The sequence below is a fragment of the Symsagittifera roscoffensis genome, chromosome 7 (assembly GCF_963678635.1).
Source record: "Symsagittifera roscoffensis chromosome 7, txSymRosc1.1, whole genome shotgun sequence".
Classification (NCBI taxonomy): Eukaryota; Metazoa; Xenacoelomorpha; order Acoela; family Convolutidae; genus Symsagittifera; species Symsagittifera roscoffensis.
This window is the reverse complement of record NC_087068.1, coordinates 13,919,628-13,941,036: the sequence shown is the minus strand read 5'-3', so window position 1 is coordinate 13,941,036 and position 21,409 is coordinate 13,919,628. Positions and strand designations below refer to the sequence as shown.

Below are 21,409 nucleotides of genomic sequence, written 5' to 3'. Positions count from 1 at the left end.
CTTTGAAAAATTTTAGTATGTATTAAATGGAATCATTATTTGTTTTAGCAAATGAGGTCCTCTTTGAAAACTTTTAGTATGTATCAAATGGAGTCAGCGTTTGTCTTAGCAAGTGAAGGTCCTGTTTGAAAACTTTTAGTATGTATCAAATTGAGTCAACATTTGTCTTAGCAAATGAAGGTCCTCTTTGAAAACTTTTAGTATGTACCAAATGGAGTCAACATTTGCCTTAGCAAATAATGGTCCTCTTTGAAAACTTTTAGTATGTATCAAATGGAGTCAACATTTGTCTTAGCAAATAATGGTCCTCTTTGAAAACTTTTAGTATGTATCAAATGGAGTCAACATTTGTCTTAGCAAATAATGGTCCTCTTTGAAAACTTTTAGTATGTATCAAATTGAGTCAACATTTGTCTTAGCAAATAATGGTCCTCTTTGAAAACTTTTAGTATGTATCAAATGGAGTCAACATTTGTCTTAGCAAATAATGGTCCTCTTTGAAAACTTTTAGTATGTATCAAATTGAGTCAACATTTGTCCTAGCAAATGAAGGTCCTCTTCGAAAACTTTTAGTCTGTATAAAACGGAGTCAACATTTGTCTTAGCAAATGAAGGTCCTCTTTGAAAACTTTTAGTATGTATAGAACGGAGTCAACATTTGTCTTAGCAAATGAAGGTCCTCTTTGAAAACTTTTAGTATGTATCAAATGGAGTCAACATTTGCCTTAGCAAATAATGGTCCTCTTTGAAAACTTTTAGTATGTATCAAATGGAGTCAACATTTGTCTTATCAAATAATGGTCCTCTTTGAAAACTTTTAGTATGTATCAAATGGAGTCAACATTTGTCTTAGCAAATAATGGTCCTCTTTGAAAACTTTTAGTATGTATCAAATTGAGTCAACATTTGTCTTAGAAAATGAAGGTCCTCTTCGAAAACTTTTAGTCTGTATAAAACGGAGTCAACATTTGTCTTAGCAAATGAAGGTCTTCTTTGAAAAATTTTAGTATGTATTAAATGGAATCATTATTTGTCTTAGCAAAGAAAGCTCCACTTCGAAAACTTTTAGTATGTATCAATTGGAGTCAACGTTTGTCTTAGCAAGTGAAGGTCCTGTTTGAAAACTTTTAGTATGTATCAAATTGAGTCAACATTTGTCTTAGCAAATGAAGGTCCTCTTTGAAAACTTTTAGTATGTATCAAATGGAGTCAACATTTGCCTTAGCAAATAATGGTCCTCTTTGAAAACTTTTAGTATGTATCAAATGGATTCAACATTTGTCTTAGCAAATAATGGTCCTCTTTGAAAACTTTTAGTATGTATCAAATGGAGTCAACATTTGTCTTAGCAAATAATGGTCCTCTTTGAAAACTTTTAGTATGTATCAAATCGAGTCAACATTTGTCTTAGCAAATGAAGGTCCTCTTCGAAAACTTTTAGTCTGTATAAAACGGAGTCAACATTTGTCTTAGCAAATGAAGGTCTTCTTTGAAAAATTTTAGTATGTATTAAATGGAATCATTATTTGTCTTAGCAAAGAAAGCTCCACTTCGAAAACTTTTAGTATGTATCAATTGGAGTCAACATTTGTCTTAGCAAATGAAGGTCTTCTTTGAAAAATTTTAGTATGTATTAAATGGAATCATTATTTGTTTTAGCAAATGAGGTCCTCTTTGAAAACTTTTAGTATGTATCAAATGGAGTCAACATTTGTCTTAGCAAATAATGGTCCTCTTTGAAAACTTTTAGTATGTATCGAATGGAGTCAACATTTGTCTTAGCAAACAAATACCTCTTTGAAAACGTTAGTATCTACAACTGGAGTCAACATTTGTCTTAGCAAATGAACGTCCTCTTTAAAATTTTTTAGTATGTATTAAATGGAATCATTATTTGTTTTAGCAAATGAGGTCCTCTTTGAAAACTTTTAGTATGTATCAAATGGAGTCAACATTTGTCTTAGCAATTAATGGTCCTCTTTGAAAACTTTTAGTATGTATCAAATTGAGTCAACATTTGTCTTAGCAAATGAAGGTCCTCTTCGAAAACTTTTAGTCTGTATAAAACGGAGTCAACATTTGTCTTAGCAAATGAAGGTCTTCTTTGAAAAATTTTAGTATGTATCGAATGGAGTCAACATTTGTCTTAGCAAACAAATACCTCTTTGAAAACTTTAGTATCTACAACTGGAGTCAACATTTGTCTTAGCAAATGAACGTCCTCTTTAAAATTTTTTAGTATGTATTAAATGGAATCATTATTTGTTTTAGCAAATGAGGTCCTCTTTGAAAACTTTTAGTATGTATCAAATTGAGTCAACGTTTGTCTTCGAAAAGGAAGGTCCTCATTGAAAACTTTTAGTATGTATCAAATGGAGTCAACATTTGTCTTAGCAAATGAAGGTCCTCTTTGAAAACTTTTAGTATGTATAAAACGGAGTCAACATTTGTCTTAGCAAATGAAGGTCCTCTTTGAAAAATTTTAGTATGTATCAAATGGAGTCAACATTCGCCTTAGCAAATAAATACCTCTTTGAAAACTTTAGTATCTACAACTGGAGTCAACATTTGTCTTAGCAAATGAACGTCCTCTTTGAAATTTTTTAGTATGTATCAAATTGAGTCAGCATTTGTCTTAGCAAATAAAGGTCCTCTTTGAAAACTTTTAGTATGTATCAAATGGAGTCAATATTTGTCTTAGCCAAGGAAGGTCCTCTCCGAAAACTTTTAGTATGTATCAAATGGAGTCAACATTTGTCTTAGCAAATGAAGGTCCTCTTTGAAAACTTTTAGTTGTATCAAATGGAGTCAACATTTGTCTTAGCAAATAAAAGTCCTCTTTGAAAACTTTTGGTATGTATCAAATGGAGTCAACATTTGTCTTAGCAATTGAAGGTCCTCTTTGAAAACTCTTAGTTTGTATCAAATGGTGTCAACATTTGTCTTAGCAAATAAAGGTCCTCTTTGAAAACTTTTAGTATGTAACACATGGAGTCAACATTTGTCTTAGCAAAGAAAGCTCCACTTCGAAAACTTTTAGTATGTATCAATTGGAGTCAACGTTTGTCTTAGCAAGTGAAGGTCCTGTTTGAAAACTTTTAGTATGTATCAAATTGAGTCAACATTTGTCTTAGCAAATAATGGTCCTCTTTGAAAATTTTTAGTATGTTTTAAATGGAATCATTATTTGTTTTAGCAAATGAGGTCCTCTTTGAAAACTTTTAGTATGTATCAAATGGAGTAAACGTTTGTCTTCGAAAATGAAGGTCCTCTTTGAAAACTCTTAGTATGTATCAAATGGAGTTAACATTTGTCTTAGCAAATAAAGGTCCTCTTTGAAAACTTTTAGTATGTAACACATGGAGTCAACATTTGTCTTAGCAAAGAAAGCTCCACTTCGAAAACTTTTAGAATGTATCAATTGGAGTCAACGTTTGTCTTAGCAAGTGAAGGTTCTCTTTGAAAATTTTTAGTATGTATTAAATGGAATCATTATTTGTTTTAGCAAATGAGGTCCTCTTTGAAAACTTTTAGTATGTATCAAATGGAGTCAACATTGGTCTTATCAAATAAAAGTCCTCTTTGAAAACTTTTAGTATGTATCAAATGGAGTCAACATTTGTCTTAGCAATTGAAGGTCCTCTTTGAAAACTCTTAGTATGTATCAAATGGAGTCAACATTTGTCTTAGCAAATAAAGGTCCTCTTTGAAAACTTTCAGTATGTAACACATGGAGTCAACATTTGTCTTAGCAAAGAAAGCTCCACTTCGAAAACATTTAGTATGTATCAAATGGAGTCAACATTTGTCTTAGCAAGTGAAGGTCCTGTTTGAAATATTTTAGTATGTATCAAATTGAGTCAACATTTGTCTTAGCAAATAATGGTCCTCTTGAAAATTTTTTGTATGTATTAAATGGAATCATTATTTGTTTTAGCAAATGAGGTCCTCTTTGAAACCTTTTAGTATGTATCAAATGGCGTCAACGTTTTTCTTCGAAAATGAAGGTCCTCTTTGAAAACTTTTAGTATGTATCAAATGGAGTCAAGGTTTGTCTTAGCAAATAAAAGTCCTCTTTGAAAACTTTTGGTATGTATCAAATGGAGTCAACATTTGTCTTAGCAATTGAAGGTCCTCTTTGAAAACTCTTAGTATGTATCAAATGGAGTCAACATTTGTCTTAGCAAATAAAGGTCCTCTTTGAAAACTTTTAGTATGTAACACATGGAGTCAACATTTGTCTTAGCAAAGAAAGCTCCACTTCGAAAACTTTTAGTATGTATCAATTGGAGTCAACGTTTGTCTTAGCAAGTGAAGGTCCTGTTTGAAAACTTTTAGTATGTATCAAATTGAGTCAACATTTGTCTTAGCAAATAATGGTCCTCTTTGAAAATTTTTAGTATGTTTTAAATGGAATCATTATTTGTTTTAGCAAATGAGGTCCTCTTTGAAAACTTTTAGTATGTATCAAATGGAGTCAACGTTTGTCTTCGAAAATGAAGGTCCTCTTTGAAAACTCTTAGTATGTATCAAATGGAGTTAACATTTGTCTTAGCAAATAATGGTCCTCTTTGAAAACTTTTAGTATGTAACACATGGAGTCAACATTTGTCTTAGCAAAGAAAGCTCCACTTCGAAAACTTTTAGTATGTATCAATTGGAGTCAACGTTTGCCTTAGCAAGTGAAGGTCCTCTTTGAAAATTTTTAGTATGTATTAAATGGAATCATTATTTGTTTTAGCAAATGAGGTCCTCTTTGAAAACTTTTAGTATGTATCAAATGGAGTCAACATTTGTCTTAGCAAATAAAAGTCCTCTTTGAACACTTTTAGTATGTATCAAATGGAGTCAACATTTGTCTTAGCAATTGAAGGTCCTCTTTGAAAACTCTTAGTATGTATCAAATGGAGTCAACATTTGTCTTAGCAAATAAAGGTCTTCTTTGAAAACTTTTAGTATGTAACACATGGAGTCAACATTTTTCTTAGCAAAGAAAGCTCCACTTCGAAAACTTTTAGTATGTATCAATTGGAGTCAACGTTTGTCTTAGCAAGTGAAGGTCCTGTTTGAAAACTTTTAGTATGTATCAAATTGAGTCAACATTTGTCTTAGCAAATAATGGTCCTCTTTGAAAATTTTTAGTATGTTTTAAATGGAATCATTATTTGTTTTAGCAAATGAGGTCCTCTTTGAAAACTTTTAGTATGTATCAAATGGAGTCAACGTTTGTCTTCGAAAATGAAGGTCCTCTTTGAAAACTCTTAGTATCTATCAAATGGAGTTAACATTTGTTTTAGCAAATAAAGGTCCTCTTTGAAAACTTTTAGTATGTAACACATGGAGTCAACATTTGTCTTAGCAAAGAAAGCTCCACTTCGAAAACTTTTAATTTGTATCAATTGGAGTCAACGTTTGTCTTAGCAAGTGAAGGTCCTCTTTGAAAATTTTTAGTATGTATTAAATGGAATCATTATTTGTTTTAGCAAATGAGGTCCTCTTTGAAAACTTTTAGTATGTATCAAATGGAGTCAACATTTGTCTTAGCAAATAAAAGTCCTCTTTGAAAACTTTTAGTATGTATCAAATGGAGTCAACATTTGTCTTAGCAATTGAAGGTCCTCTTTGAAAACTCTTAGTATGTATCAAATGGAGTCAACATTTGTCTTAGTAAATAAAGGTCCTCTTTGAAAACTTTTAGTATGTAACACATGGAGTCAACATTTTTCTTAGCAAAGAAAGCTCCACTTCGAAAACTTTTAGTATGTATCAATTGGAGTCAACGTTTGTCTTAGCAAGTGAAGGTCCTGTTTGAAAACTTTTAGTATGTATCAAATTGAGTCAACATTTGTCTTAGCAAATAATGGTCCTCTTTGAAAATTTTTAGTATGTTTTAAATGGAATCATTATTTGTTTTAGCAAATGAGGTCCTCTTTGAAAACTTTTAGTATGTATCAAATGGAGTCAACGTTTGTCTTCGAAAATGAAGGTCCTCTTTGAAAACTCTTAGTATGTATCAAATGGAGTTAACATTTGTCTTAGCAAATAAAGGTCCTCTTTGAAAACTTTTAGTATGTAACACATGGAGTCAACATTTGTCTTAGCAAAGAAAGCTCCACTTCGAAAACTTTTAGTATGTATCAATTGGAGTCAACGTTTGTCTTAGCAAGTGAAGGTCCTCTTTGAAAATTTTTAGTATGTATTAAATGGAGTCAACATTTGTCTTAGCAAATAAAAGTCCTCTTTGAAAACTTTTAGTATGTATCAAATGGAGTCAACATTTGTCTTAGCAATTGAAGGTCCTCTTTGAAAACTCTTAGTATGTATCATCAAATGGAGTCAACATTTGTCTTAGCAAATAAAGGTCCTCTTCGAAAACTTTTAGTATGTATCAAATTGAGTCAACATTTGTCTTAGCAAATAATGGTCCTCTTTGAAAATTTTTAGTATGTTTTAAATGGAATCATTATTTGTTTTAGCAAATGAGGTCCTCTTTGAAAACTTTTAGTATGTATCAAATGGAGTCAACGTTTGTCTTCGAAAATGAAGGTCCTCTTTGAAAACTCTTAGTATGTATCAAATGGAGTTAACATTTGTCTTAGCAAATAAAGGTCCTCTTTGAAAACTTTTAGTATGTAACACATGGAGTCAACATTTGTCTTAGCAAAGAAAGCTCCACTTCGAAAACTTTTAGTATGTATCAATTGGAGTCAACGTTTGTCTTAGCAAGTGAAGGTCCTCTTTGAAAATTTTTAGTATGTATTAAATGGAATCATTATTTGTTTTAGCAAATGAGGTCCTCTTTGAAAACTTTTAGTATGTATCAAATGGAGTCAACATTTGTCTTAGCAAATAAAAGTCCTCTTTGAAAACTTTTAGTATGTATCAAATGGAGTCAACATTTGTCTTAGCAATTGAAGGTCCTCTTTGAAAACTCTTAGTATGTATCATCAAATGGAGTCAACATTTGTCTTAGCAAATAAAGGTCCTCTTCGAAAACTTTTAGTATGTAACACATGGAGTCAACATTTGTCTTAGCAAAGAAAGCTCCACTTCGAAAACTTTTAGTATGTATCAATTGGAGTCAACGTTTGTCTTAGCAAGTGAAGGTCCTGTTTGAAAACTTTTAGTATGTATCAAATTGAGTCAACATTTGTCTTAGCAAATAATGGTCCTCTTGAAAATTTTTCGTATGTATTAAATGGAATCATTATTTGTTTTAGCAAATGAGGTCCTCTTTGAAAACTTTTAGTATGTATCAAATGGCGTCAACGTTTGTCCTCGAAAATGAAGGTACTCTTTGAAAACTTTTAGTATGTATCAAATAGAGTCAAGGTTTGTCTTAGCAAATAAAAGTCCTCTTTGAAATCTTTTGGTATGTATCAAATGGAGTCAACATTTGTTTCAGCAATTGAAGGTCCTCTTTGAAAACTCTTAGTATGTATCAAATGGAGTCAACATTTGTCTTAGCAAATAAAGGTCCTCTTTGAAAACTTTTAGTATGTAACACATGGAGTCAACATTTGTCTTAGCAAAGAAAGCTCCACTTCGAAAACTTTTAGTATGTATCAATTGGAGTCAACGTTTGTCTTAGCAAGTGAAGGTCCTGTTTGAAAACTTTCAGTATGTATCAAATTGAGTCAACATTTGTCTTAGCAAATAATGGTCCTCTTTGAAAATTTTTAGTATGTTTTAAATGGAATCATTATTTGTTTTAGCAAATGAGGTCCTCTTTGAAAACTTTTAGTATGTATCAAATGGAGTCAACGTTTGTCTTCGAAAATGAAGGTCCTCTTTGAAAACTCTTAGTATGTATCAAATGGAGTTAGCATTTGTCTTAGCAAATAAAGGTCCTCTTTGAAAACTTTTAGTATGTAACACATGGAGTCAACATTTGTCTTAGCAAAGAAAGCTCCACTTCGAAAACTTTTAGTATGTATCAATTGGAGTCAACGTTTGTCTTAGCAAGTGAAGGTCCTCTTTGAAAATTTTTAGTATGTATTAAATGGAATCATTATTTGTTTTAGCAAATGAGGTCCTCTTTGAAAACTTTTAGTATGTATCAAATGGAGTCAACATTTGTCTTAGCAAATAAAAGTCCTCTTTGAAAACTTTTAGTATGTATCAAATGGAGTCAACATTTGTCTTAGCAATTGAAGGTCCTCTTTGAAAACTCTTAGTATGTATCAAATGGAGTCAACATTTGTCTTAGCAAATAAAGGTCCTCTTTGAAAACTTTTAGTATGTAACACATGGAGTCAACATTTGTCTTAGCAAAGAAAGCTCCACTTCGAAAACTTTTAGTATGTATCAATTGGAGTCAACGTTTGTCTTAGCAAGTGAAGGTCCTCTTTGAAAATTTTTAGTATGTATTAAATGGAATCATTATTTGTTTTAGCAAATGAGGTCCTCTTTGAAAACTTTTAGTATGTATCAAATGGAGTCAACATTTGTTTTAGCAAATAAAAGTCCTCTTTGAAAACTTTTAGTATGTATCAAATGGAGTCAATATTTGTCTTAGCAATTGAAGGTCCTCTTTGAAAACTCTTAGTATGTATCAAATGGAGTCAACATTTGTCTTAGCAAATAAAGGTCCTCTTTGAAAACTTTTAGTATGTAACACATGGAGTCAACATTTGTCTTAGCAAAGAAAGCTCCACTTCGAAAACTTTTAGTATTTATCAATTGGAGTCAACGTTTGTCTTAGCAAGTGAAGGTCCTGTTTGAAAACTTTTAGTATGTATCAAATTGAGTCAACATTTGTCTTAGCAAATAATGGTCCTCTTGAAAATTTTTCGTATGTATTAAATGGAATCATTATTTGTTTTAGCAAATGAGGTCCTCTTTGAAAACTTTTAGTATGTATCAAATGGCGTCAACGTTTGTCCTCGAAAATGAAGGTACTCTTTGAAAACTTTTAGTATGTATCAAATAGAGTCAAGGTTTGACTTAGCAAATAAAAGTCCTCTTTGAAATCTTTTGGTATGTATCAAATGGAGTCAACATTTGTCTTAGCAATTGAAGGTCCTCTTTGAAAACTCTTAGTATGTATCAAATGGAGTCAACATTTGTCTTAGCAAATAAAGGTCCTCTTTGAAAACTTTTAGTATGTAACACATGGAGTCAACATTTGTCTTAGCAAAGAAAGCTCCACTTCGAAAACTTTTAGTATGTATCAATTGGAGTCAACGTTTGTCTTAGCAAGTGAAGGTCCTGTTTGAAAACTTTTAGTATGTATCAAATTGATTCAACATTTGTCTTAGCAAATAATGGTCCTCTTTGAAAATTTTTAGTATGTATTAAATGGAATCATTATTTGTTTTAGCAAATGAGGTCCTCTTTGAAAACTTTTAGTATGTATCAAATGGAGTCAACGTTTGTCTTCGAAAATTAAGGTCCTCTTTGAAATTTCATTCATATTTATACATTTTATTTTTTGAACAATTTTCCAATTACAACTCTGTTACCAAACTTATCTTCAGTTTTATAATTTTCTCGCAAAATTGGATACCACTTTAGAAACATCCAGTGAAGTCAATGCAAATGTTATAGCGGAACCCCTTATGATTGTAACGTAACGTAACTAATGATGTATAAGTAAGGTGCTTAGGGTCAATAACGTTTTGTTATACACAAATCGTACCCTTCACCGCTGCATCTAAACAAAATGTTGACTTCTATCGATTGAATGTTTCCTCTTTCTCGAGCAAATTTTGTTATGTTTCGACCTCTCGACAATGAACGTATTTTCATCATTTTTTAAACAATTCGAACTAAATTTTTTTCCTAAATTAACGCTGAAAACTCTTCTACAATATTTGATTTTAGTTTTAAGGATTATTACTGACCCTATCTTCATGTTCAAAGTAATTTAATTTTTTTGTTGGTTGCAGTTTTTTGGGCTCTGATCACAAATGCTTTTGCTGGGTATGATTTTTGCGCAAACCTGAATTAAGTTGATAAATTTCAGACTTATCCACTTTTTCAGCTGCCTTAAGTTTCTAACTTCTATCATATCAAAACAAGGATAGCCGGTTGCTGTCCAGGTAACACCGAATCCCACAATACTTATAACTCGTTATAACAATATCAATAAGTGTCTTTTTTTTTCGTTTTACGATTATAAAAGCTCAAAAAAAATGTATTTTAGGGATAATTGACAGGAGTGTTCTCCCAAAAATTAATAGACAACATTTTAGATTTTTTTAACTTTTTTTCGCAAAAAGGCATTAAAACAAATTCAAAAACCTTTTTAATGGACTTGTTTTTCTTTTATAAGCCTGCTCGCTCGCTTCATTTGAACGCAATTAAGCCAAAACTGGTACTTTTTAGCTGGATTTTGATTTAAAATGTCGTTCGAATCACATTAGTAAGGAATTTAATATGATATACTACTCGATTCGATGCAAAAAAATTGAAAAATAGGATCATGTTAACTATTTCCCCTCCCCTATTTCGATTTTCAAAAATTCAGCTTTGGCGGCCACATTTTTAACAGCTTAAAACAATTTCCAGAAAATATATATAGTTAAAAAATTTTACGTGGGTATTATATAAATAGTGAGTAATACAATTTCGAGCGCGCGAAGATGAAAACCCACTTTATTGTTAACATTGTTGAAATGCTTTTTTTTAATACAGAAATGGTTGTCAAAAATATTACATGCATAGAGGGGGTTGAGAATAGTTACCCGCACTCAGTAACAATAGATTATAATGGATTTTTATTTTCAGTCTCCATAACTTTCAAAAAGAATTGATTATAATCAATTAAAAAAGGATTGTAATGTTACAATTTTTTGAAACAAAAAAATATTATAATCGTTCATAATCGATTATAATCGATTATTTTTTGAATTTTTTTTTCTCAAATTTTATTGAATTGTAATCCAGTATAATGGATTATAATCCATTATTATTCAACAATTGTGTCATCGCTTCATTTCGTTTTGTTTTTGTTTTGTTGTGTGTGCTTTTCAGTTGGTTACTGAACTAACAGAAACTGTAATTATGTACTTATAGCCAGGGGTGGTTTTTTCCCCTTTAAACTATTTTGAGATATCTATTTTTGGTTACGGAGCCTAAAAACTTTCTAAAAGCGCCTTTGGCGCCAATATATACTAGTTTTGAGGGGGGAGAACGCGCTGAAATATATGACAAAACAGGCCAAAAAACGCAATTTTTAGATCAAAATTTTCCAAAAATTGTCTGAAAACGCCTTTTTTCATAATTTTGCTCATTATGCTCATAATATCAATTTGGTCAACCTAAAAAAAAAGGTCGACAAAGTTTTCATATTTTTTTTAAAACTCCGCCTTCTCCTCCAAGAAAGTCCTAGATCCGCCCCTGCTTATAGCTTAAACTTACATTAAATTTGATGTTTACTGTGTTTTCATGCCTAATAGCTAAATTATAATCCATTATTATTGATTTTTTCGTGAGATAATATTTTGATAGAAAAAGAGATTATAATCTATTATAATAGATTATAAGAGATTTTCGGAAAAATTATAATCAATTATAATTGATTATAACTTATTAAACTGTCACCAAAAAAGTTATCATTTAAATGCATTATAAATTGTTTAAACATCTAAAATTGGCGCTTATAATTAATTATAATTTTGCTAAAAGTACGATTATAATTATAATATAATCGAATATTTTCCATTTTTACGGAGTGCGGGTAGCAAGGTCCAAAAGGGGGGGGGGGGATAGTTAACAAGATCCGAAAAATACTAAAACAACCAAAACAAGATTATTCAAAGACGCATATTCAAAATGTCAAAAACATCCTAACACTATGACCACGATTAAACTTTATTTCAAAACGAAACGAAATATGGGGAAAATTCAATATGCGAGATTCAGGGAAATTTGTTTTTTTTAGGTTATAATCTGAAGACATTGGGCGTATCGTATAAAACTGATGATGCGTTTTATTGGGAGAGGGACCTTAAAAAAGTCAATTTTTCTTGATAAAAAATTTCAAAACATTTTTTTTTAAAGTTCGCTTATGAAAAGGTATGCTTTGAGGACATGATTCGGAAAAGGTTTCCTGCACCCTGTTACTCGTTAAAAGTACAAAACAGTTCTTTTGCAGCAGAGAAAACTAGTCGAAACGAATGTTGATTTTAGAAATTTCCTGAATAATAGCCAATCAATTATCAAACTTATCAAACAAATTTATTAAAGCATGCATGATTAAAGATAGAAACAGCAGTGACACAAGACTTATATAATCTTTTTAACTATTCCCGAACCTAGTTAACTATCTCCCCATAATCAATTTAGGGGGGGTTCACTTGGTTGAGTAATGTTTTTCAGCCAATCAGATTTGAGCATAGTACATGCAGGCCTTATGTCTTGAATTTGCCCAATAATTTTAGCGGGGAGATTGTTCACTTGGTCTATTAAGGGGGGATATTTTTGACATGCGCCCTATTCCCCCTTCTCGATTTCATTTATTAGTTGAAATATTGTCAATTTCTTCTTTTACTACAACTGGGGTTATGCATCGTCGTTTGGAACAACCTACGGGGGGAGGGGGATAGTTAACAAGATTCACTTAATAATACTATCGGTAGAAAAAGTAGTTCGTTTATTGATTTATTACATTAACACCAAAAGCACTCAATGATGCGGTTTCCATGAAAGTTTCGGATGCGGCGAGTTGTTCAGTTCTTTCGTTCCTTTGTTCACGAGAGGTGAATTATTCCGAGAGGAACATTCGGCTAACGAGTGTTGTCAGAATGAGTCCCATACCTGCTGCGTGTTTCACACCGAAGCTAGAATCTACCACCCAGTACTCGAAGAACTGTAAACAAAATAACTTCAACTGTGATCAAGCAATCGAACTTCTCGTAAAATTCCAACTAAGGGCTCTTTTTCCTTCCCCCCCCCACCTGCAAATTTTTATATTTGAAGTTACTGTTCACTTTGTCCGATTGGTCTTCATAATTAACCTTGTAAAACCACTTGTTAGACCATAAAATTCATGTTTGAGTGAGGTGGTGGGGGGGGGGGGGGGGGGGGAGGAAAAAGAGCTTTTAGTTGGAATTTTACGAAAAGTTCGATTGCTTGATCACTCACGCTAATTTGTTATTCGAGCTACTGTTTTTATTGAAAATCCTGATTTCCCCTAGCAATTCTCAGCTTTAGCCCAGTGATTCGAGAATTACGATTGTGTTTTCAAATTAACAAAATGATCAGTTTTGGACCGTATAACAGAATAGACCCGAACACCCTCTGAGGTATTGTGCATATTCATGACATGAATTGTCTCGTTACCAATTACCAGAATTACCAAGAAAAGGCGTTAAAATTGTAAAATATTGTCATGATTTGTTGGATCTTGATTACTAATAATTTGGTCTCTTCATAACAAAGGACAACTTAAGACTTAGAAATCAGCATTTTGAACAGTCTTAATTAGTGCAAGCATAACTTACCTTACTGCTTGCTTCTTGGACCTCGTTTTCATTCTTGTAAAAGTAATATGTGTCCGTAACTGCCCCGGCCTGTTCTGTCAGGTCTACGAGGGTGTCATTCTTCACCAATTCCGGATCAAGAAGTTCTTTTTTACACAAGAAATGGATAAACGAGGAATTACCCTCTCCATGATGCCAATTGCCGTTGTTTGCGAAGCAGTTAATCTGAACAATTACAAACAAATATGCACATACCAGGGCGAAATCCTAATGATTTTAGCTGCCCGTTGCAGTTTCGATGGAAATTATTGTTTCAAAAAAGTGATAAGGCATGCGAAAAAAATGTGACATTTTTTTTCCATTTTATCCCCCTTTACGCTATTTAAAGTACAAGTTTCTTTCTTTCATGTCTGGTGCAGTCTCATCAAAAACGGTGTCCTACAATTTAATGACATACAATTTAACGCCGTACATTTTAACACCTAGTCGTTTCACTACTAAAACTAATGCTGTATGAATTCCTTATCTTAACTTTTATCACAGCAAAGTTAATCCCGCAATTAACGCACGCACCATAATGAAAACCTTGGTTGATCTTAATCTTACATTGGCTAAAAGGAGGTTAAATTACTATAAACTCTTATCAATAAGTTCATAACGAAAATTAACGATAAACACTTTATGATTGAGTCCTCATTCGAATTCACAGTTTCATCTAAAAACAAGCCAATTCTTAAAGCGTCCGGCCACGAATTTCATTTCAAGCGAAAAAATAAATTTACCAAAAACTAGGATTTGCTCAAAATATCAAACCCATAAATGTCGAGCAACTGCCATTACAGAAAATAACGAATTAATCGAGACGCGTGGAGAGCATGACCATGACATTTCAGCGGGATAATCCGAACCCGAAATGTCATAAGGCATTTACAAAATCTCAGCGAGATATTTACGCCGACTGTCGCAGTGCGGTTTTGCCAGTTACAAACGATTTGGTCACTCAGTTTGCCCTACCAAGTAAAGACAAACTGATCCGAACGGATGCGCGCACTCGTAAGCAGCTAGATGTAAACATGCCCCACATCCCCGTTGCGCAAAATTTCGAGATCCCTGAAATTTTTGAAAATTTCATCCGGTTTGACAGTGGATCAAATGATCACGAGCGAATCATTTTGCATTTTGTTCGGCGACCCCGAAATGCTTAGAGTTCTGGAGAAGTTATCTTTCTGGTTAGCCGATGGAACTTTCAAAATTACTCCAAAATTATTCTATCAGCTATGTTCAATTCAGGTTAAGGTATCTGGCAATGCGCCAGCTTGCAAATACGCCTTCCTTCCTAACAAAACCGAAAAAACCTACAATCGCTTCTTGCAGGCGTTAATTGATTTAGCGCCCAACTGCTGGCCTTGAAAAATTTTGTTAGATTTTGAGCAAGCTGCTCTTCAGTCCTTCCAAAAAACATTCCCCGAAGCACATTTATCGAGTTGTTTTTTCCATCTCTCCCAGAGTTACATGAGAAAAATTAATTAATTGGGTCTGAAAGTGACCTACGAAACGAATCACGATTTAGCGTTGGCTTTGAAAAAACTGCCAACCCTTGCAATCGAAAAAACAGAAAAGATCGGTGATTCCTATGATATCATCGTTCAGGAAATTCAGAATGTATGCGAACAAAATTGTTTGGAACCCGAGAAAATTAAGAAAAATGACAAGTTGTGTCTGTACTTGGGCTCTACTTATATAAAAAGCTTGGCGCCAAACCGTGAAGTTTTATTCCCATTCTTTTTAGATTTGAGCAAGGCATTCATGATTTCAGATGAAATGAAAATACTCAAAAAGAAAAAAACCAAACCGCGATAACAAACATTTGGTCACTTTCTTTGAAAAACGAAACAGCAAGAATAACCGTGATCTTTGAAAATACTAAAACAAAACGTCCCCACCACAAAACGTTCAAAAGCAGTTTCAATAGTTTAATTAAAAAAACTGTTTGTTTAATTTCTTTTGATGTACTTAAACTATCGTTTTTACACCATAACGTAGCAAGTGATGAGCCATTACCCGAACCGGAGTTCCAGCTATGATTATCACTTAGTTCAGGGGCAGATTTAGGGGAAGGGCAAGGGGGCGGACGCCCTCCCTCAAGGATTCGACCCCCTGTTGACCGAAAAGATCCTCCCTTTGGTACTTTTTAAGAAATCCATTTTTGGCCAATCGACACTTAAAAGTTTTCTAAAAGAGCCTACGGCGCCAATATAAACTAATTTTGAAGGGGAGCGCGCGCCGAAAAAACGCGATTTTTTTTCCAAAATGTGCCCAAAAACGTTTTTTTTTTACCTGATTTTCTTTTCCAAATTTTGTCTACACTTGGCGGTGAAAATTTTGTCCACCTACAATCTACGGTCTTTATAAGGCTTTAGGAGAGCTCGGAAAATCAATTTGGTTGACCTAAAAAACTTTAAAAAATATTGTAAAAATTATAATCAATTTAAAAAAGATTATTCTGCTACCATTTGTTTAAGCGATAATTAATTTCAAGTAGATTACTAGACTGCTCGTATCAGGGCGAAGCCCTGAGTTTTTCGACTGCATTTTAAGGTCTATGGAGCAGAAATAACTAAAAAAATTTAAATTAAAAAAATATTAAAGATTTTTTTTTTACAAAATTTTGAGATTTTTAAGGAAAACATCTCCCCACAAGCCATATCAAGTACAAAGTGTAAATTTTGCTCCTATTAACAAACCAATTCTGGCATATAAGCTTTCTTGAACCAATTTAGAACGATTTCTAGGATGAAATAAATCTCGCTTACGCGTTAACAGCACGAAATATAACGCGTGTTAATTGTCCCAATATGGCAATTTCTGTAGCCCCAAAACGTTACAAAAAATATCACAGGTGAATTATCTTTTCAAAATTAAGCTCAGGACAACAATACCTTTTGAATGATATTTTTAAAATTCCGTCAAAAATGGCTAGTTAAAAAGTTGAAATTTGTCTGAAGAAAAAAACCCACCCCGAGCACAAATACTCCGTTACTTTCGTATCGAAAGTCGGATTAATAATCAATCATTATGGGTTAAAAAGTTTCAAAAACATAACGCAAGTTATTTTAATAGTTTTAGAAATTTCAAAATTAGACAATTGCTTTTGATTAGCGTTAGATTTGCATTAGAAATTTGAAAATTAAACTATTGCTTTTGATTTGCGTTAGATTAGCTAAGCAAAATTGCTTTGTTTAGAAAATTGATATAATGTTTTCTATTTTTATTGTTTCGACTTTTGATACGAAAGTAACGGAGTATTTGTGCTCGGGGTGGGTTTTTTCTTCAGACAAATTTCGACTTTTTAACTAGCCATTTTTGAAGAAATTTTTTTATATCATTCAAAAGGTATCGATGCCCTGAGCTGAAACTTGAAATGATCACAGGTGAACTTGAATATTTCACCTGTGATCATTTTTCATAAATTATGGGGGTTTAAGGATAGCCATTTTGGTCAACTTGGGACAATTGACGCGCGATATATTTCGCTCTATTAACGCGTAAGCGGAGATTTAATCCGTCTTAGAAATCGTTTCAAATTTGTTGAAGGAAGCTTATTTGCCATGAATGATTTATTACAATGAGCAAAATATATTCTTTTGTACTTTATATGGCGTGTGGGGGATAATTTCATAAAAAACTTAGATTTTACGAAAAAAATCTTCATTTTAATTTTTTAACATTTTTTTGTTACTACTGCTCCATAAACCTTAAAAGGCAGTCGAAACATTCAGGGCTTCGCCCTGATACGAGCAGTTTTGTTCCGACTTTCGTGACAAAAGTAACGGAATATTTCTGCTCGGGGTGGGTTTTTTTCTTTAGACAAATTTCGACTTTCTAACTAGCAATTTTTGACGGAATTTTTTAATATCATTCAAAAGGTATTGTTAAAAACTTTCGAAAAGTGTTTTTAAATTACATTTTTGCCTATTTTTTTCAAAAACTTGCCTGCGGTCTAGAAACTTCGACAGAATAAGGTCCCAACAGCGATCTGTGGGACCTCAGGAAATCAATTTTCAAAAAACTTCCAAATCATCGAAGAGTTTTTGAAATTCTTACGTCGACCATAACCTGAACTCCAACTTTCTTTGTCAGGTCTTCTAAGTCATTAAATTTGGATTTCTTTTGATTTTTGAAACATTGATTATATATCTGAACATCGTTAAAAAAATTGAGCCCTATAAACAAAAGACTTCACCAACTTAGAAAAGTTTTTGTGCCCTACCTCGACCATGACCTGAAGTCCCACATTTTTTTTCAGAGTTTCCAGCTCAGTCCCTGCCGGAAATTTGGGTCCTTGAATTTGATAGCTGATGTGTTGTGTGGCATAAAGTCTTCTGCACCACTCAATTTCTTCATCTTTTTTGTCGCCGTTCCAGAACTTATCCACGATGGCACATGTTTTCGATATTTCCAAATTGACATCTTTGAACTCGTCCTAAAACAGAACACAGTTGATTTATGGATATTTTAAATACTATGGGTCTAATAATATTTAAAACTTTTGATTTTTTTAGTCGACTATGATGTATAATTATCTTAAAGCTGCCGGTCCTTTTAAAGCTTCCGGTCCACTCACCCGAAAATTGACGTCGCTCAGTCGTTTTGGAGACTTTTTCTCGAACCCAATTGACCTCTGCCTCATTTGCGGTTGACTTATTCGATGCTTTAATTGACATCACCGAAGCAACAAAAGATTGAAAAAAATTTTAGACACCAATTAACTAGGTAGACCCTCTTTGTTTCTTGCGACCCCTCTAGCAGACTTTTGCCTGATTATTTTTATCAAATGTGCCTGCTGCTGACTTAACAATTTTAGTAAACAAATTCATTTTGAGCCAAAAATGTTTAGAGCTATGAGAGTAGCTCGAAAAGAATTTTTTTCTTATGAGCATTATAACTGAATATTAATTCACCAATTTCAAAGCGTGTGGTTTGTTCTCGTTTAAAAACCAATTTGAACAACATACCAAATAAAGGAAGCCCAGTTTCTTTTTGCACGTAGCAGGATTGCGGGTCACTGTTTTCCACCACACTGGATCCGCAGCATCCACGAGTCCCAGTGCGATCACCGCCACGCAAAACACGAGAGCCGAAAGCCGATTGATTTCCATTTCTATTCGTCGTAGATGATTACGTGTTGCTGTCGCTTTTGTTAACTTGGATTTCAGAAGTCTGTAAAGTTGTAGACAAATAATAACGGAATTTTCCGGCTATGATATTATCTTGTCTCGCTTAGGGGGTGAGTGATGGTGTATGGGTGACCTAGTTTTGTCGTTCTAAGGTTGTCTTATCTCTAACGACTTAGAACTAGCTATATGTAGGCTTATTTGCTGTTTATTTCTAAGGTTTTCGAAACTGGGTCGAAAGAGAAATCGAATCGAATGAAGTTCGTGAACAAACTGCAGAATGAGAAGCGAAAGTTTTACAGATTCTATCTTTCAAATCTGTCTGAAGGCGGTTTCTTTGATCCTAAATTCGGCATGAATTTATGGTCCCAAAACTGTACAATTAATAGTGTCTGTAAACTGAATTTAAAGTTACTAAATTTAAATTGCGCATGAAACAGAATTACCGCTCTTTTTCTAAATGCGAAAAACACTTTATTTAATGCAAAAAATAACTTTTTTACAATCGGGCGTTTCTAGAGTAATTTCTGCAGTAGTGGTTTTGCCGTCTCGTGTGTTAGAATGCTTAACGAAGCAAAAAAAAACTCGTAAATTTTTATTGCTTCTCGACTTAGGAGTCCCACTCTTAGTACATGTACGGTTTGTTTTTGTGTCTGGTCTGGAATAAGTGTGAACAGTAATTTTTATGGCTTCAAGCGAAAGGTAAAAAGTCAGCTGAAAACAATCTTTATTTTACTTACTAAATTTAAACTTCAGAGAATAGAAAATGCGTGCAGCAGTTAAGGAGAGAATGTTAGGAACAAATGAAAAATTCAGTCTGGAGTAAATGGGAAAAGATTATTTTTCAAGGTTGCCGAGCCGAGCAAAATAGTCTACGTCCGAGAAAACGGAATAGACGGACGGCCTGACTAAGTCAGACAAACTCAGAAAGCCGACAGATCAAAAAGGAAAAAGTCCTTGCTGGATATTTGCGTGATGTTACAATACTGTGAAAAATTAAAGAAAAAAAAAGATTTACTTCAAGAACATTTTTTGAATTTTTGTCAACGAAGATTCTGAACATTTTCAGGATATTTTATTTTCATTTTAGTATTTTTCGAATAAGGGGACCATAGTATTTTGCATGCTTGATTTTGATGCATGATGGGGTCATTGCTTCTGCTTGTCGAGATTTCTGCGCTATGAACGCAGCGTTTCGGCATTGTCACTGTCTATTCTAAATGTCTGGCATGAAAGTTGTAAGCTCTATGGGCCAGACCGCAACATCAAAGCACATGTAAGTAACATCAGAGGATTTTCATTCTAGTTTCCCTTTTTTCTGTTCCGACTTTTTTCTATCATGCAATTGAAAAGCGCTCTTATCTTCAGCTTGCAGTGATATACAAACATGCACCGGCAAAGGACCATCGACTAAACTAAACAACAACAGAAACCAAAGCGACGAAAACTTAAGAAACAGAAAATGAGGTGATAAAAATTCAAAGAAATTGAGGGGAACGACTTAGCGACACGCCAGAAAAACAGGAATTTTCGAAAACTTCTGCTGAAGGTGTTCGTTAATGAAGTCTGAAAATGTTTCAAAAACACAACGCAGTTTTTCGAAGCTTGAATTAAAAATTTTGAAATATATGCGTTAGCATTTCAGTGTATTAAATCAAAAAGCTTTCAGCACATGTATTTCGCCCTTCAATATAGCTTTTGTAGGTTGAAGATTGTGTTGTCTTACTTTCACGTCGACCTTCGACCTATTTAGCACCTTCAGATGATTTAATGCATGCTTGAATGACTGAAAGCTCGACTGGCGTTGGTGCTGTAGTATTTGTTTATGCCTTTGATATATCGGTCCCGAACAACTGCGCAACTTCAAAGAACTTTAATTATAGATATCAAAAATGCAATTGTCTGAAGTTGATTTACCCCTACAAGCATAAAGCTCTACAAGCATAAACTCAAAAGAAGGTCAGTTACCGAGAAATATTATGTTTAGTTGAAAAAAAAAAACGTATTTTGACCGCAATTTTTGATCTACTTTATGTAGTTCGAAACAACTGCTTTTTCAAATCTTATTGTACAGAATGCAGAGTTTCTAAATTTTTTTTCGGCTAAGTGAACTGTTTTTGTTTGCACTCAAGTTTTTCTTTCCTATCAATTACGGGCCAGACAAAATTACATGAACTGAATTAAGAAAGTAGAAACGGAAAAGAAGGTAACTTCGTGAAATATTTATGAATGGGTTTAAATTCGACATTCTTTCGACCTAACGTGCAGGCTGTGGTCTTGCGACGAAAAGTAACTAAGTTGATCTTGTGCGTATTATGAAATATAAAAAATTGATGGCAAAAACAGCGTTTTAGACATAAAAAAAAGATATTTTTTTTTGAATTTTTTGAATCTTTTCACTGCCGCTATTCTTTGAAGCTTTCATACAAGTGTGTTATGTTTGAGTCGGCTACACATTACATGTAAACGCCACTAACTGCGATCACTTCAAAAGATGAACTAAATTAACAGTCTGTCAAAAAACAAGCAAAAAACAAACAGTTAATATTTTATAATATTTTTTGAAAGTTCAAATCAGCTCATTTCAAAAGCTCCAGGCTATAGTAAAGATTTAAGAATCGCGTTTACTTTCTGTCGAGTGCCCTATTTTGATATTTTAGATAATTTGTATCATACAAAAATTAAAAATTTTGGAGGACCCTAAAAGTCCCAATAAACCAGGGGCGGATTTAGGGGAGGGGGCGGGGGTTGGCGGACGCCTCCTCCTCCCTCAGGGATTCGACCCCATGCCGACCCAAAGCGTCCCCC

The 21,409-nt window shown here is 33.3% G+C and overlaps 2 protein-coding genes across 2 annotated transcripts in view; both read right to left on the bottom strand.

Annotated features, from left to right (window-relative positions):
• The window catches only part of LOC134852140 (uncharacterized), a 487,803-nt gene that overhangs the window by 418,271 nt on the left and 48,123 nt on the right, over positions 1-21,409 (bottom strand). The window lies entirely within an intron of this gene.
• On the bottom strand, positions 12,200-19,379 carry LOC134851585 (uncharacterized). Its single transcript, XM_063867728.1, has 5 exons — positions 19,342-19,379; positions 18,443-18,647; positions 17,698-17,910; positions 13,449-13,652; positions 12,200-12,814 (listed from the first exon to the last, which is right to left on the bottom strand). The coding sequence occupies exons 2-5, from the start codon at positions 18,584-18,586 to the stop codon at positions 12,710-12,712; spliced, it is 666 nt and encodes a 221-aa protein (XP_063723798.1). The 5' UTR covers positions 18,587-18,647; positions 19,342-19,379; the 3' UTR covers positions 12,200-12,709.